The sequence below is a fragment of the Sceloporus occidentalis genome, unplaced genomic scaffold, assembly GCF_023333645.1.
Source record: "Sceloporus occidentalis isolate IW3139 unplaced genomic scaffold, rSceOcc1.0.p SCAF_1, whole genome shotgun sequence".
Lineage (NCBI taxonomy): Eukaryota > Metazoa > Chordata > Lepidosauria > Squamata > Phrynosomatidae > Sceloporus > Sceloporus occidentalis.
Window position 1 is genome coordinate 224553775 of NW_028316981.1, and position 18342 is coordinate 224572116.

Genomic DNA, 18342 nt, shown 5'->3' on the forward strand with positions numbered 1-18342 from the left:
AAGCTGATAGCAGGTGCTCCTGACCGTCGCATCCACCTGAGATGTAAGGTGGAGCGACGAGTCAAGGAGCACCCCCAGACTGCGTACTGAGTCCTTCACGGGAAGCGTGACCCTGTTCAGGACAGGTGGAACCACCGCCATCCCTGGGCCAGGAGAACCTATCACGAGCACTTCCGTTTTCTCTGGATTCAAGCTGAGTCTGTTTTCCCTCATCCAGCCCATTACCGACTCCAGACAGGCCACGAGAGGAGAGATGCCATCCCCAGTCACTGCATCAGTCGGAGACATAGAGAAGACTATTTGGGTGTCATCAGCGTACTGATAACCCCGCGCCCCATGTCTCCAGATGATCTCTCCCAGCGGTTTCATGTAAATGTTAAATAGCATGGGAGACAGAATGGCTCCTTGAGGGACCCCAGATATAAGGGCCCTCTTATCGGAGCACACGTCTCCCAGCTGCACCATCTGGAACCTCCCGGAGAGGTAGGAACGGAACCACTGGAGCGCAGTGCCCCCGATTCCCACCTCTGCCAGGCGCTCCAGAAGGATACCATGGTCTATGGTATCGAAAGCCGCTGATGGCTTAAAAGACTTCCTGTGCTGTTGAAACAAAACCACTGTGCCTCAGTTGTGACTTCTTTGCATGCTTTTTGCAGATGGTGCTTTTTTGGACCTGTGAGAAGTACCCTCACTCCAAAGACTGGTGCTGTTTCCGCACAGGCTTCCTACGGATGGTCCAGAAGTTACACAAATGTGTGAGCCAGCATTTCCTGAAGCATTACTTCATCAAGGACACAAATCTGCTCAAGTACGCCAATACAAATGACCTGGATACGGTGGCTGGCAAGCTGTCTGTCTTCTTGGAGAACCCTGTGCTTCCCTTAGACTGAGAAGGGTGGAGAACAGGCTTCTGAGCCAGACTTGGTCCTATTCTTTCATTCCCGTGTGGTTATCCTTCTTCAGGTGATAAGTAGTGAGCATAGAGGCAAATGTGGAAGCAAGGCGGTTTTGAGTTCCAACTTCTCACTATTAGTCTGCTTAAGGCACATCTTTTTACTTTGGAGCCAGGCTTTTCCAAATGCCAAAGGAGAGAAAGAGGACATGCTGGTTAATGGAGAGTGGGTAGTGTACTGCCCGCTGTGATTTCCGTTTTACAAGTTTTATGGATTGCAGACTCAAAAGCAGTGTTGTTATAGTTGGAGCAAACAAGAGCAACTGTAGTGTTCTGGTGGCTTAGCTTGCTTCTCCCCACCTGCTACATGGAGTTTGGGGGGGATTAATACACACGTTTCATTGTGTTAAAACTTTGGAAGTATCTGAAGAGAACCATCTAACATTAGGCACATGTGGAGACCATTTAAAAGTTTGTACCTTTACGTACCAAATATTCCAGACTCTCATTGCTAAGATTGTATTTTTTCTTCATTTCTGTTTTCTATTTGCTCCTCTTAGTGTGTAGTTTGGCAGGATTTCTTTTCCCCCTCCCACAGTTACTTCTCACACACATTTTTCAGAAACAAGACAACATGTTGGATTGTATGCCCAAGGAACAGTACAGGAAAGCAGTGCTCTAAGAAATGCATTGGGGAATGCATTCTCCTGGTTCCATGTCAATCCTGATGGTTTTCCAAACTCCTGCAATTTATGAGCCTGTCAGGGAGTCAGTGGCATGTATTATTTGGCTTTGTGTCTTCAGGAAGAGCATTGTTCAAGAGGTTCAATCCATTTCTGAAAAGTGCATGAAACTCTCAGGATTTCAGCCTAAATTGGAAAGTGTATGTATGGACCAAGCTTCCCATATTTACTGTTGCTCCTTTCTGCTACCACACATACTTTTGCAATGGAGTTCAAAAAAGGTCTTTGCTGACAAGGACTCAGGGCAGGCTGCTTATTTTTCTGTACCATATTGAATTTTCAGACCTTAATATCCAGTTGTTATTTGTCAGATACCTGAAGAACTTTCTTCCGCTGGTGCACAGCACAAATAAATGAATCTTTATTCTAATTTTAAAGATATATTTGGGAAGAAGTGAATAAAATAATACAACTCATACTAGAATAAAGTGGGGTTTTTTTATTCCAGTTAGCTGCACTATTAAATAATGGCTTTCCCCCTCTTTTTCCCTTTCCTGTTTCCCCCTTTTCTCATAGCCATTTTGCCAGTACTCATTCATCTCACAATACACAACAAAATACAAAATCCACAGCAGTGATGCCTTTATTGGGCCAGCTCCAAAGCATAAAATGCATTAAGCAAGCTTTCAAAGTTTCACTAGCTTCTTCATCAGGCAAAGATGTTAAAAATCATACATAAGAAAAATGGCAATGACGTTAGAGTCACAAGTTAAGAAATATCTTGATTTCAAGACAAATTACTTTTCTTTTGCTAATGAAGTTGAAATCTAATTACCTGTTTTTTATTGCTCTTTGTCTCTAGTCCTCACATGGGCGATAAGGAGAATGGTCTCTGCCTGCACTGAAATCCCTCAGTACCATCTTAAATGATGGCATCCCAGACAGAATGTACTCCTGTGACTCTAGTTACCTCTTTCCTTATCGATGTTGAGTGACAACTGGTTGGAGTGAGGATGATGGCACTGAATGGCCGAGGGATGGAAGGAGGCAAAGGGTGTCAAAGGCCGCTCTGTGCCAATTAGATATCCAATTAAGATGGGATGAAATTTGGCAACCCTATGTATGCTTCTGCTGAGTTCTTGCAGTTTTGCCTCTGCTCTGGATAGTGTGCCTGAGTGACAATGGAAAGGGAAGCCACAGAGAGCCCCACTTTCCCCATTCTGAGGAAGTGAAGATGTCATGAAGAGACAGCCATGATCAGGACTGTCCTGGCACTTGATGCCCACTCGTCTGCACCTGAACTTGTCTTGCTCATGGTGGTGCCCAACAGTGGCGTTCCTCCATTTCTAACAAGCAACAGAAATCAGAGGACTTTATCACACAGGGAAAATTGGAAGGTTAACAAAAGGTTAATCCGGGGTCATCCAAGGTATTTCACATAATTTCGTAAAAGAATTTCAAACGATGCCACATGCAAACGAAAAGCAATCCAAACGTAATCGTGAGACAACCCAGGAATACTAAATTTGGAAAACTATTGGATATATAAATCCTGTTCCACTGCAAATTTGTAGTCAATTCACATTTGTGTTAGTATGAAATGCTATTCCAGTTTGGCCATGGGATTCCCCCTGTTAGAAACAAACTACAATTCTCATGATCCTTTGTTGTGATTTTCCTTCCTGTACTGTATACTTATTTGCCAGGATGGCTAATGTCAGAAATGTTATTAAGTCTTCTAGGGACTCATTCTGGCTTCTAACTTCAGCTGTTTCTGAAGAAGTTAGAAGCAGAAACTTTTCGCTTTAATATTTCAACTACTTTAGTCAGAGAAAGAAATGTAGTCTTTGTGATTATTTGCAACCTTCCAGGTTCTAGAATACACTGACATGAAAGACCATAGATGCTTAAAAGTAATATCTTTTCCTTGTTTTTGGTTTCTCCAACATCTCAGTATCAGTATCACTAATATTGTATCAGTAATACATAAAAACCCTAAAAGGCACCAGATCCTGTCTGATCTTGGAAGCTAAGGAGGGTCAACCTTGACTTGGATGGGAGACAACCAAGGAATTCTATGTCCTATAGGCTATGTTTCATAGGAAGGAACTGGCAAAACCACCTCTGAGTATTCCTTCTCTAAGAAAACACTTTGAAATTCATGGGGTTGTCATAGGTTGGCAGGCGACTTGAATACATACATATATAGACACATAGGCCTGTTACAGACTTCCAAAATAAAGCTGCTTCGGGTCTCTTTGGAGGTATGCTGTTTAAATAATGCATGCACCCTAAGAATCCAGAAGCTGCACCAAAGCTGCACTCCAGTGCTTAGGAATGGAGTGTAGCTTTGGCACGACCTCCGGACTCTTAGGACCCATGCATCATTTAAATAGCATATCTCCAAAGAGACACGAAGCAGGTTTATTTTGGCAGTCTGTAACAGGCCATAAAGAGTTGTCTTGAAATCCTAGATAAAAGGCTGCAAAAATGAACAGGAATTCTTCCAGTTTTTGAGCCTCCATGAACTGGAGAAGGAAACGTTCTGGGTACCACAATTCAAGAAGGCAATGGATAAGCTGGAACATGTTCGGAAGAGGATGACCAAAACAGTGATGGGTCTGGAAACCATAAAGCCCTTTGAGGAGACTTAGGGAGCTGGGTATGTTTACCCTGGAGAAGAGAATGTTACGAGAGGGGGCATGATAGCCATGTTTAAATATGGGAAAGAATGTCATGTGAAAGATGGAGCAAGCTTGTTTTCTGCTTCCACCTTAACATTAAGAAGAACTTCCTGACAGTAACAGCTGTTTGGCAGTGGAAGATGCTGCTTTTTTCAGAGAGTGGTGGCATCTCCTCCTTGGGAGGTTTTCAAACAGAGGCTCGATGGATATCTGTCAGGGGTGCTCTGATTGTGTATTCCCGCATGGCAGAAAGCTGTTGGACTGGATGGCCCTTGGAGTCCCTTCAAATTCCAGGAGTCTACGATTTACAAAGGTGCTGCAAGATCCCTTTGCATACTGATATTCCAGACTAACATGGCTTCATCTCTTAATTCTACCACAAGTGATTGTCATTTTTCAGACCTGGCAATTCCAAAGTGACTCATTTCCAAATTTTTGTTCTGGCATTCCTCCTGTAGATTTTTACTGGAACATATACTTTACCAAGAGAACAGTTCAGCAAGAGCCTGGCACCCTGCTGACCGGTAGAGCGTTGTTATGCCTCCCTCCCACCAGTTGATGGTAGCCTTGCCACATTTTTGGTGCTTTGGTTCACTTTTTAAACTTGAACAACACTGAAATGTCAGTTTTACTGCTTCAGACCTAAAACAATAGAATCACAGCTCCACAGCTGAAAAAGACATTGCAAAAACCATGACTGGTAACAGATTTAAGGGATGCAGTTCTTTGTTCAAGTCATTCCTGCAGACTGCAACATGTTTGTTCGACAGTGGGGCCAGGGTTGCAATCCTAATCATGGCTGTCTCTCCATGACATCTTCTCAGTCCTGGACTAGGGAAAGTGGGGCTCTCTGTAGGTTCCCTTTCCATTGTCACTCAGGCACACTGTCCAGAGCAGAGGCAAAACTGCAAGAACTCAGCATAGGGAAGCATATATAGGGTTGCCAAATTCCAGCTTGTCTTAATCAGACATCTCATTGGCATATCATGTAAATTATTATAATTATGCATGTTATTACCATAATTTACATTCTGATTATGCAAATTCATGACATTAATCACTGCCCTTTTTCTACCATTACATTTCAACCTCAGTATGTTTTGGCTGGCTGAATCAAAGTATCACTGTTTTATAGATTTTAGATGTTATTGTACAGTGGGGCCTCACTTGCCATCAAGGTACAGGCTTTGATGACAGTGGTATGGAGAAGATGGGGTTGGCAGAAGCAGAGGCAAGTTGGAAGAGTTTTTAAAAATCTCCAACAATGCATCATACAGAAGCAAACTGAGGCACATGAACTGCTAAAAATCATAACTATAAAGTGGAGTGAGGATTCTGAATTTACATGGAAAGAAATTCTTTCCTGTGGACCCACACTCTCCAATTCTACTACTGTTTCATGACAGCTACTCCTGTTCTACAGAGAATCAAGTGGTTTTAAGATCATGAATGCAATGTGACAGTGAGTAGTGGTAAATCCACGTGGCCTCTTCCTTTTATTTCATGGTTCAATGGATAAGAACTTTTTGTAATTTTAAGAGTGTGTTTTTATGTTGGCCATTGGGTGCTCAGAGTCATACATTGCCTTCCCCTGAGGCTGAGAGAGTGTGGCTTGCTCAAGGTCACCCAGTGGGTTTCATGGCTGCCATAAATCTAATCATAATGACAATAACAACCACACCACTAACACATCCATTGCTCAAAAATGTGCAAGGCATTCAGCCATTACTTTTCCTTTCACTAACTGCCAGCAGGGCATAGTGGTTTGAATGACTCTGGAGAGCAGGGTTCGATTCCCAGCTCGGTCATGAAATCCACTGGGTGACCTTGGGCAAGCCATACACTCTCAGCCTCAGAGGAAGGCAATGGAACACCTCCTCTGAACAAAACCTGCCAAGAAAATCCCATGATAGATTTGTCTTGTTGTTGCTGTTGTGTGCCTTCAGGTCATTTCTAACTTATAGCGACCTTAAGGTGAACTTATCATGGGTTTTTCTTTGGCAAGATTTGTGCAGAGGAGATATACCATTGCTACTCAAGGCTGAGAGAGTGTGACTTGCCCAAGGTCACCCGGTGGGTTTTATGGCTGAGCTGGGAATCGAACCCTGGTCTCCAGAGTTGGTGTCCAACCCTCAAACCACTATGCCATGCTAGGGTTGCCATATGTAGGAAATGACTTGAAGGCACACATTTTCCATGCAAAATTTTGCCTTCAAGGACAAGAAAAACTCTCAGCTAGTCTATCAAAAACAGAGATGCTTGTTCAGTAATTTTCCTGAATGAGTTTCAAAGTTCCAGTGCTCTGGCAATTCTTTGGCAGGGATCTGTTCTTCAGCAACTAAGGCATAGATGACAAGAGTGGGTGACCTCTTGTCAAAGCCTGGTTTCTCCATTTACTCTTAGCTATAGTGGCAACAGACAGCAGTCTCGTGCCGGAACATCTTGTCCACACCTGTTTGCCTTTGTAGATCACTAATGTCTTTGACTGGCACATTCTTCAGTTTGGCAATCTCAGATACTCTCTTCTTAAGCAAACATGTCAGAGCATTTATTGTTCTAGATAAGTTAAGTCAAAAAATTTCCGTAATAAATAAACCACATCTAACAAAGAGACTGGTATATATTTCTGGGAATGAATCCTTCCTCTCTTTTTTTTGCTACTGTTCTTTCTACTTATAGGTATGATCTGGAGATGCCGTCTACTGTTCAATAGTCACGTTTTTATTTATTATTAAATTGAAATACTACTTCTACTATGCCTTTCAATATAAAATTACCAAGGTGACTTTTCCTTTGTATCAACTTTTATACTTAAAGCAACTTTTTCAACCAGTCTTTTTCAAATGTCCCCTCTATTTAAATAAAGATATCTTGTTGTAGTGTTTTGCCTAGTTGTATTGTTGAAGCCTGTTGGTAGGCTTCAAATCTTAAAAATAAAGGCCTGAACAGGGTGGCCAGATGTCATGCCCACAAAGGAGGACAAGGCGCCACAAAATGTAGGACATTCAAGGAAAATGAAGGTCATTACAAAATAAAAGCTTACAACACTAATATAAATTCATTTCATATCATTTATTTACAGCTACGTCACATATACCGTATTTATTAAGTACTCAACCATGTTTTTCTGATGAACTTATCTTTATTAAAATGCCTTGTTGGCTTGCAGTATACTTGCAGAACTCTGAGCAAGACAAAGACTTAAAACGGTAATAGTGGCCTGTTACAGACTGCCAAAATAAAGCTGCTTCGGGTCTCTTTGGAGGTATGCTGTTTAAATGATGCATGCATCCGAAGAATCCAGAAGCTGCACCAAAGCTGCACTCAGTGCTTAGGAATGGAGTGTGGCTTTGGTGCGACCTCCGGACTCTTAGGACCCATGCATCATTTAAATAGCATACCTCCAAAGAGACCCCAAGCAGCTTTATTTTGGCAGTCTGTAACAGGCCTAACTATCAACAAACCCTTGACTGAATCATCATTTAAAATTTTCCTTTCATTTGTAGATAATGATGAAATTAAGGGGAAAACCCACTTTCAATATTTACATTGTGTCCTCCAGAGCCCATTGCCTAACATGTTTGCTGTCCTTTTCCCCTCCAAGAAACAAACGTGCCCTGAGCTCTGGGTGCGAGTCTTCTCTGCTGCTGCTCCCAGGACAAAAGAACTTTTGAAGGCACCTCCAAAATATCCGCACCCCCCTCTTCACATCAAGGACAGTTTGCTGAGTAGACACATCTTGAAGGGAAATAGCAAATGTGGTGTTACTCAATGTGCTTCTTAGTCATGCTCAAAACAGAGGACATCTTGGAATTCTTTCTGGTTGAAATGTAGGATGTGTCCTGGAAAAGGAGAATCTCTGGTCACCCCGGGCTTGAGTCACATTAAAGAACTGGCAAGGGAAGATGTATCTTGTTTGACTGAAGCCAGAGTAATGTCATTGAAGCCAGAGTAATGTCCGATGCCCAGTCTTCTTTAAAGATAAGAAGCTAGCAGAGTGAATAGTGATCAGTACCATCCTTATTCTTCTTTCTCTCTCATGGTCAAGTGTTGCTGTTGTTATTAATTGATATTATTTATTTTATTTGACATATTCAAGAACCAGCCTTTGGTCTTCCAGACAGTCAAAGTCATAGGCAATTCACACACACACATTGAAATTAATATCTTTAAGCTTCACTTTATATAAGGAAATACTTGATAGCATATCACATAAATATAGAGCTTTATCACATGGGGCTTAAACCGTTCCCCAGCGCGTTCTAACAGGGGCGAGCGGGGGCGTGCACGGAACGCGATGGGCATGGATGGGGCCCAAAACGCGACTTTATCGCATGGGGGGATGCCGACGCTGCGCATTCCCATCGCGTCCCAATTCGGTTCCAGAGGGACTGTTTCATAGCGTCCCCAGAAATGGCGTCCTCTGGAACCGAATTGGGATGCGATGAGGACGCGCAGCGGCGGCGGCGGCGGTGGCCCCCCATGCGATAAAGTCGCGTTTTGGGCCCCATCCAGTGCCCATCGCGTTCCGTGCACGCCCCCGCTTGCCCCCGTTAGAACGCGCTGGGGAACAGTTTAACCCCCATGCGATAAAGCTCTTAGTTATGGTGCAGTTAGAGTTAGCAATGGCAAGAGTAAACTATGGTGCCACTCCTACCAAGGCACTATTTTTTCCATGATGTTGGGACTGCATAATCCTGTGAGGTAAGAGGCTATGGTGTTTATCACACTGAGGTTTTTGCAGCTCAGATCCGGGGTGACTCCTGGTTCAGCTATGCGAATTCACGTTATAACGTGAATGTTTTATCACACCTGGTTGCCCTTCCGTTGCCCTTCCGAACTGAGGGGGAATCAAATCCAAGGCAAGTCACGTGATGCGGATTCAAGCAAAGCGGAGTGAGTGCACATTGTATTACCACACTGGTGCATACCATGCGGATTCAAAGATTCCAATTGGCAACCTTGTGCATGCTCACTGGGGTTCTGAATGCATCGTGACTTGTATGTTTCCGAGGTGAAAAGGGACTCAAGTTCTTGTTCCCTGTTTCGAGTAATTGCGTAATTGTGTGTCTTCTTCATCCCCCTTTTTTATTTTCCCTTCCATTTCAGCAATTTCAACAGACACATAGATAGATAGATAGATAGACAGATAGATAGATAGATAGACAGACAGACAGACAGACAGACAGATCTATATATTCACATTCATGCACACACACACATATATATATATTCCCAAAAAATGAGTTGCCCTGAAAGTTGCCCTGAAAGTGAAAGGACCACCAAAAGGAAATGGGAGAAAGTTGCAGCACCACATCATGGGAAATTTGCAACCCGGGGTGGGGGTGGTTGCGGTGGTGTACCAGAGCAGAAGCAAAGTTTCATTCCACACCAGGCCAATTCAGAGTGAAATCGAAGTGAGCTTGAAAGCGAATTTTGTGAATTCACTTTTTTCCAAATTCATCAAAATGGATTCACTGTGGAAGCACCACGGAAGGAACCCCATAGAAAGGAATCACATGTGATAACACATCACGTTATCGCGTGAATTTGCATTGTTGGACCCGCAGTCATCCCGGAACTGAGCTGCAAAAAGCTGCAAAATCCTGCGTGTGATAAGGCTCATAGTCTCTGGTAGCACTGTTATGCTGAGAAGCCAGACTACAGCTACTGGGCACCAGGAACAAATGACATACCAACAGAGCTGCTTTAAACTGTACAGAGACAGAATCTACTCTAGTTCTAACCAAACTCTGTCAACAGAATAATGGTCCGCAGATTGGAAACACTCAATATACACTGTAATCCTCAAGAAAGGGGACACCAGGGATTGCAGAACCACAGGACCAACACATTAATTTTCTGTGCAAGCAAACTGCTGCTTAAAATTCTACAATAAAGACTTCATCATACATGTAGCAAGCAATGCCACATGTCCAAGCTGGGTTCAGGAAAGGAGGAGGCATTTAGGGTCATATTGCCTATATACATTGGATAATGACACCATCAAAGAATTTCTAAAGAAAATGTGCTTTATAGATTATGGCAAAGGCCTTGATTGTATCAGTCATGAAAAACTATGGTTCACATGAAAGAAATTGGTAAGCAACAGCATCAAAAGAAGACTAGGACTTGGAAGGGCAGCTATGAAGGAGCTAGACAAGATCCTGAAATATAAAGTTATATCCTAGGATCAACTCATTTGAAATATGATGCTACAGAAGAGCATACACACACACACACACACACACACACACACACAGGACTGCTAAAAAGACCAATACAAGGGTCATAAAGCAAATCAAGCCTGAACTCTCTCTAGAAGCCAAGATGACTAAACTGAGATTTTCGTACTCTAGTAACATCATGAAAAGACATGTCTCACTAGAAAAGACAATAATGCTTGGAAAGGCAGAAGGCAGTAAGAAAAGAGAAAGACTGCATTCCAGATGGTAGAATTCAAAGACATAGCCGTGTCTGTAGAATCAGTATGTAGACTCTACTTACTGATTCTACAGACATGGCTATGTCTTTGAATCTTGTAGCACTTTTGAGACTAACTGAAATAAAGAAGTTGGCAGCATGATTTTATAATCCACTCTGCTATAAGTATCTGAGGAAGTAGACTGTGAAAGCTCATGCTGCCAACTTCTTTATTTCAGTTAGTCTCCGTGCTACAAAATCTCTGTACATACTGCATTTCAGATGGAAAAACTCAGTCAAGGAAGCCACAGTGAGTCTGCAAGACCTGAGCAGGGCGTAGATGACTGGGGGACTTGGAGGTCTCTCTTTTATGAGGTTGCCATAAATAAAAGTCAACTTGATGGCAATTAACAACAACCATAGTTTCCAATCACTTTTAAGAGTATAGTGCATACTCAATAATATAGGTTAGAGGTAATTGAAGGTAATTGGCTGGTCTCTCTTCTCTAAGATGGGAAAGCTAGCACAGAATAGCCAAAGCGAGCAAAGGACTCCTCCATTAGCATTCAGCTTTCCAGAACCAGCACAGGACTCAAGAACCCTCCTCTCGCCCCCGTTGCATATCCTGTGTATTATCTAATAAGACTTCCCTTGTATCTGGATTGAACCCCAATTTGTGCATCCTTATCTTGATTCTCTCTGCATCTAGACCATGGATGAGGATATGCACAACTTTATTGGCATCAGTTGAAGAGAGAAAATTTTAAGTATTAACTACCAGTCTTCAAACTCCAGATGACCTGCTTGAGCAGCTTCATGTAGATATTTGAAAAAATAAAAGATAAGAAAGAGTCAAAGCCTCATGATAGGTCCACCTTAGGGTCACCATAAGTCAGAAACAACTTGAAGGCACACAACAACAAGAGTCCTGAGGAATGTCATAGGCTCGTGGCCAAGGAGGAGTCCCTGTACGCCTCCTTCTGGGAATGCTCAACCACATAGGGCTGGAAACAAGGGTCCCGGACTTACCTGGAACCCCCTTTCCCATCTGCGGGGGAGGCGCGGAGCGGGAGGGGATTGTTGTCTTCAGCCATGTGTCTTCTTCCCAGGGAGCTATGCAGGCATTGCAGGTTACCTGTATGGTTCCTGTATGGTTCCTTTTCTAGCAAGAAAGAGCCAGGAGTCAGACTGACTGTTGGGCAGAATCTGGAAATAAATATCTTTTCCTGATCCATTTAGAGAACTCAAAAGTGTTTTCTTCTGAGTAGATGCACTTTCTGGAAGCAGTCTTTCTATTAAGGGAGGTCACAGCCTGGGGTGCTGCTCTATTGTCTAACATTGATATAGTCTCTGCCTGGCAAGATCTTTGGGATGCGGGCTTAGCCTCGGGGTCCAATCTGAGCAGCATTTTTGTGCTCGGCACCATCACTGCCTTGACTGGGATTTGACACATCTTGGGAACGTTCCTAGCTTTCTCTCTCTCACACTCACTCTTGTGATGCTGATCATCTGGCAGGTTCTATTCTGGGCCAGGAAGGTGTGTTTTTGGTGTAGCAATGAGGCTGTGCTCTGGGCCAGTAATGAGCAAAGTTCATGCTCACAGCAGGATCATGTTCCAGTTGCTGAAGTTTGTTTTGGCTCTCTCCTCTCCCAGATTAATGTTCTCAGCTTGGCAACTCACAGGTGTCAATCTTATAACAAGGTGACTGCCCTGTCTCTTATTCTGAAGGATAGATTCTATGCCTTGGCTCCTCTATCCAGATCTCTTCTCAGAGGAACACTGAGTACATGGGAAAGCTGAGTGATATAGAGAGCATTTAATTGCATGTTACATGAGTATTTGTGGTCTGTAAGGCCCTAACTCTCTCCCTCTCCCACATTTGGGATGGTGATCATTTGACAGGCTCTGTTCAGGGTCAGGAAAGTGTGCTTTTGGTGTAGCGACAAGGCTGTGCTATAGGCCAGCAATGAGCAAAGTTGATGAACAGTGGGAGAGAGAAAGCTAGGAAGGAGATGTGGTGGCTTAGTATTTAAGACACTAGTTCTGACAACTGGAAGATCGGAAGGTTGGCAGTTCGAGGCCCAAATGCTGTATGACAAAGCAAGCTCCTCTCACTAGTCCCAGCTTCTGCCAACCTAGCAGTTTGGAAGCATGCAAATGTAAGTAGATAAATAGGTAGCACTTCGGTGGGAAGGTAACAGAGTTCTGTGCAATAATGCTGGCCACATGACCACCAGAGCAGTCCTCGGACAACGCTGGCTCTTCAGCTTAGTAATGGAGATGAGCACCGTCCCCTACAGTCAGTTATGACTAGACGTTCATGTCAAGAGACTACTTTTACCTTTACATTTAAGGCCCTAGTAGGATGAAGGCCTTCCCCACCCTATCATGATGTGCATGAGCAGTAGCCATCTGAGCTGGTTTGTCCAAAAGCTCTGCCATGAATTCATTCAAGGCGTTTGTGTACAATGTTGTCTTTTCCTTCTCCCTTCCCACCCTCCTTCTCACTGCTAGTCCTGCAATCTCCACTACAGGATGTACAGTTGGCCATCCACATTAGCAAGTTTGACCTTTGCGAATTTGTTTATTTGTGGATTTGATTAATACGTTCTCTCTAAGGCCCAGAGATTCTTAAGGAAAACACTTCTTTAGGCATTTTTAGGTCCTTCAGTTCAATTCTATAGTCAACTTCTGCTGGATGTTGGCCATAGAGTTGTGCTGGAGGACCTAGAGATTCCTAGAGAGGTGTTCTCTAAGGTTAAAAAAAGTAATTTTTTTATTTGTAGAGTTTTCTTTCACTTTCGCAGGGGGGCATGTACCCCTAACCCTAGCAAAACTGAGGGCCCACTGTAGTCCCAGACTAAGTGCATACAGGTTCAAGGCCACAGGGAATGTTATGGTTGAATGTTACTAACATCACTAACAGGCATGTGCTCACCTTGTCTAGTTTCTGAAATAGGCCCACCAGAAACCAAAGCTATCACCATCCCCAAAACAGGCTTGAATCCTGATAGAAAATATCCAAATAAGCAGATTTGTCCAGGACTGTCCAACTTGTGAAACCACCAGCCACTGCAAGACTTCATGCAATATTAGAATCTAACCAGAATTGGTCCAAAAACATGGAGGTCAATGAAGATTATTTAATAAACCTCCTTTGGAGGAACTGGAACATAACTGTAATTCAGGGAAGCATTTACAACTTCCATCACCAGACCAACTGGTCTCCTGGCAGCAGTTGCAAGCCAGAAGGAACAGGAGCCAAAGTACATGGGATAGGCCTTATCCTTGCAAAGAAAGAGGAGTTAGACTGCTCCAGGATGACTTCTTTCTTAGATGATGGCCTAGGACAATACTACTCAAAGTGATGTTCTGCAGACTGGTGTCATCCCACAAGCCATTGCTGCCAATCCACTGTGAGGAAGCTATGGAAGTATGATAATATGGAACAAATGTGCTACAAGTCTTTTGCTTGTGTAGGAGAGGGGGTGGACTGCTGGTCCACAAGGCTGGACACCTTGGGAAGTACTGGCCTAGAATGCTATAGACATGTTGCAGCTACAGTAGACCATTTGGCTGCTTTCCCTACAGTTGACCAAAGAAGGGCATTCAGTTTGTTTGCAATAAGAGAAAGTCAAGATCATGGACATAGTAAGTCTTGGTAAGTTTTTCCTTTGCTGGGGGCATGATGAGGGTTGAACCTGAATGCTGCTGGGTGTTCTTTGGCAGGAATGTTTGAAATGCAACAACACTCAGTGTTGAAATATGTAAATGTGTTTTAGAAAGAGCAGCAGTGATAGGGCTAAGGAGATTTTCAGTGACCTAAAATCTCCAAATGTCTTGTCCTCTGATCGTAACCTCTCTTAGACTTACTATCAGCCCTCCATATCCATGGATTGTTTTTATCCACAGATTCAAGCATCCACATTCTGAAAATATTTTTTAAATATAAATTCCAAAAAGCAAACTTTGCTTTTGCCATTGTATATAAGGGACACCATGGTATTTAATTTGACCTGAGCAAATTAATTGAATCCCAGCTGAACCACATAATCCCACTGGATGATGTTGGGCAAATCACACTCTCTCAGCTGCAGGGGAAGGCAATAGCAAACCCCTTTTCAAGAAACCTGCCAAGAAAACTCCATATGTTTGCCTTAGGGTTGCCGCAAGTTGGAAACAACTTGTAGGCACACAACAGTAGCAACAATCTGCATCCCAGCAAACAACACTTGCTTTAAACTAGTATCTTTACATGTTATTTTAATTGATTCTGCCACATCAGTTTTATAAAGCAAGCAGCTGGCTGGCTGGCCACAGACACAATAGCTCCTACATCTGGCCAAATGTTTTAACTTCTCTTTGCACACCTTGGGTTTAGTTTTGCTGAAGAGGTTTAGAAAACTACCAAGGTCACTGTGGTTTATTTTTTAAGTAATTTGTCAAAGTTTTGCCCAAGGTACAAAAAAGCAACTGGTAATGTGCACTTTCTTCACACACACACACACACACCAGAACAAATTTTTCATTGATGACCTAGAGGGAAGTTGAGGTTACCTGAACAAAAATTGTATGGCCAGAGCCCCCAGAATTGTTTTTTTTTCCTTCAAAGGTTACAGAAGTGCTCAACATTGGCACACATATTATTAATTTTGCCTGCTTACAGGTAGTTGCAAGGGAAAATCAAATTACTTTCCCCATCCATTTTCATTCAAAATATGAAGACTCTTACAAACATAATGTGTATGCAGCAGTTCTCCTCCATGGGTTCAGTATCACTCCCAAGGAAGAGTACAGGAGACAGATTTCAGGCTGGTCCATAAAGGTGAGACCATGAGTTATTGCACACTCACCCTAATGACACCACTGAGTACCTTTACAGAGCTTTCCTATCTCTAATGGAGTTCCTATAATAAAAGTTTGGTTTATTTCCTTTAGTTGTTAACTATAGGAAATATCTCCAAACATACCAGTAGTCACTGGTGTCAAAACTCCTTAATTGTAGTACTAGTTGCTGCACACATGCAGGAAAGATGTGAAGAAGGTCTCAGATATCTTACAGAGTGATGCTCCATAAGAGGCAGTGCACATCACCACGAAAGAAGGAATGGTTTTGACCCATAAACTCCCTTACAGTGATGTACCCCAAACAGCTTCCTGAATTACCTGAATTTTACCAACCTTTTGTTTAAAAAAGGAAGGAGAATAATGTTTACATATTAGAAGCAGAGCATCTATGTATAGGGTTGGCATTTGTCCTGGAATACCTGGAAAATCTGGGTTTGAAGTGAGTAAAAAATGTCCCAGCCGGCTAGGCCAGTTGAAGCAGTAAATCCCGGATTTCTCTTTCGTTGCAGGATGATGAGTAGGTTAAGATATGGCAGTGGGGATGAAGCAGGAAAGTGTGAAAGAAGACTGTCATCCTTCCCTGTAGGCTCCAATTGCTACTGCACAGACATAGCATTGCCGTTTTATTCTTCCATTCCCTCTCCCCTTTCCCAACAGGCCCCAAAGGTGGGAGAGGAAAGGAGGAAAACAGAGGTGGCCTTGTGTTGTGTGGTGATTGTGTCGGGGGCTTGAGCCTAATTATATTAATTTGCACAATATGCAGATTAGATGCCCGGATATGAAGGACTGGAATATGGCAACCCTATCTCTGAATGTTTTAAACCTTTATGTTTTGTTTTACACTGCCCCGGCCTTACATAACATTAGCCAAAATCTCCGAGGAATGCAGCATGGCGGAATCCTTTAACTTTCTGGGGCTGCTTGAAAGTCTCCCTCTCTTCACACCAGCTAAAAGGGGGAAGAAGAAAAAAGCTCTCTTAGCTTGGTACTGGTACTATGGTTGAGAAACAATGGTCGAAAAAATGCAATGATTAATGTGTTGAATTTGCATAAGCAGAATGCAAATTAATAACATTCATCATTATAATAATTTGCACAATATGCAATTTGGATGCCCAGGTATGAGGGACTGGAATATGGCAACCCTATGTATGAATCTTAAATCTTTGTGTTTTGATCTTGTTTTACACTGCCCCAGCCTTACATAACATTAGCCAAAATCTCAGAGGAATGCTGATATTTGGAGGAAGCAAAAAAGACAACTCAAGAGGCAGCTCGGCTGGCGTTGTCTCTCTGGATACGGCTTCCCCTCCACAGGGAATGCAGATCCATTCCTTCTGTTTGCCAAGCCAGTGGCACTGTGCTAATGTCAAGGCACCAGCTTGCCATGAGCAGCTTCATGTTCTGGCCCATAGGCAGAAAGCAGCTTTACCCGCGGCACGTTCTGTTCCCGGGCAGCACTTCAAAATGACGGCTGTGGGGTGGGCCGGACAGGCTTGTTACGCAAATACCCTCCTGTGTGGCTCACGTTCCACTGCCTTCCTGCCAAGTTTGGAAACAAGAGAAAGAGAGAGAGGGAGGGAGAGAAGGAGTCAGCCATACAGAAAGCAGCATCACAAGCTCTTGGGGAAAAACACAGCCAGGTGTTGCTGTATCACAGCACAGCCACGCGTTCCTCCAGCCCTGAAATGTGATTCCCTGTGTAGCTCTCATAGCTGGGGCCTGGTGTAGCTCTCATAGCTTTTAACAATATCAGCTCCAGCACAGGTCCAGCATCCCTTTGCATACTGTCAGGGAAGTCTTGCTGCAAAGGCAAGTGAAGTGCTGCAAGGGAGTGCAGGAGGTGCGGACCACACCAGGTGACGCCACTGCTCCCCAAACATCTGCCTTTGGGCAGAAATGGAGTGTGGTGAGACCCTTTAAAATGCTGAAGAGATAGAATGAATGGGGTGAGGCTCAGTGGGAAGAGAGAGGAGAGGCTCCAGGTTTTTTAAACATTTAAATTAAAAAATTAATTAATTAATTTTTAATTAAAATTTTAAAAATATGTTTTATTTTTTGAACATTTTAAAAAATTTAAACATTTAAATTTAAAAATTTTAAATTCATTTTTAAGTTAAAAATTAAAAAATATGTTTTATTCTTTTTAAAATTTTCTCGAAATAATAATAATAATAATAATAATAATTTATATCCCGCCTCTTCCGCTTTGAGGATCGAGGCGGGTAACAGCAAAGTTAATACAGTATACAACAATAAAAACAACAAGCTCCTCATTTTACATTTTACATATCACATTTTAACAAACGTTCACTTTAACCACATGAAATTACATACATGTAAATACACTTAGGCTGTTCACATGACTGTAATTTAAAGGTATAATTTTAATTTTGCTAGCTTTTTATGTCACAACTATTGCCGTTACATGGAGTGATATATGAGAATTACAATTTATGAGTAACATTAATATTAAAAGCCTGACTAAGGATTCTGTATGGTGAGTTAAAATAATTTTAAAAAGCTAAAAAAATTAAACAATTAACAAATTAAAAGACAGGTTAAAAGAATTAAAAGAGTTTTTTTAAAGCTTTAAATGGATTAAGCTTTAAATGAATTAGAACTATGGGCATGGGAAGGTTTTGATAAAACCAATGTACATATAAAACCAATGTACACACCTCAAAATCTTTCACAACCAACCATGTTTTTACTTGCCACTGAAACAGCAATGATGTTGGCAACAGTTGGACTTCCAAGGGGATGAAAACGAAGGCGTATATAATTTTAAAATATACCTATGCCCAATTT

General features: G+C 42.5%; 1 protein-coding gene across 5 annotated transcripts in view; it reads left to right on the forward strand.

Annotated features, from left to right (window-relative positions):
* MAB21L3 (mab-21 like 3) overlaps positions 1 to 3777 on the forward strand; it is a 43200-nt gene extending 39423 nt beyond the window's left edge. For all 5 annotated transcript variants that reach the window (XM_089489243.1, XM_089489222.1, XM_089489229.1 and 2 more), the window contains one exon: positions 657 to 3777. In XM_089489243.1, coding sequence (XP_089345369.1) covers positions 657 to 890 — 234 coding nt within the window. In that variant the 3' untranslated portion in view covers positions 891 to 3777. The remainder of the gene's footprint in view (positions 1 to 656) is intronic.
* Positions 3778 to 18342: the final 14565 nt, after the last annotated feature.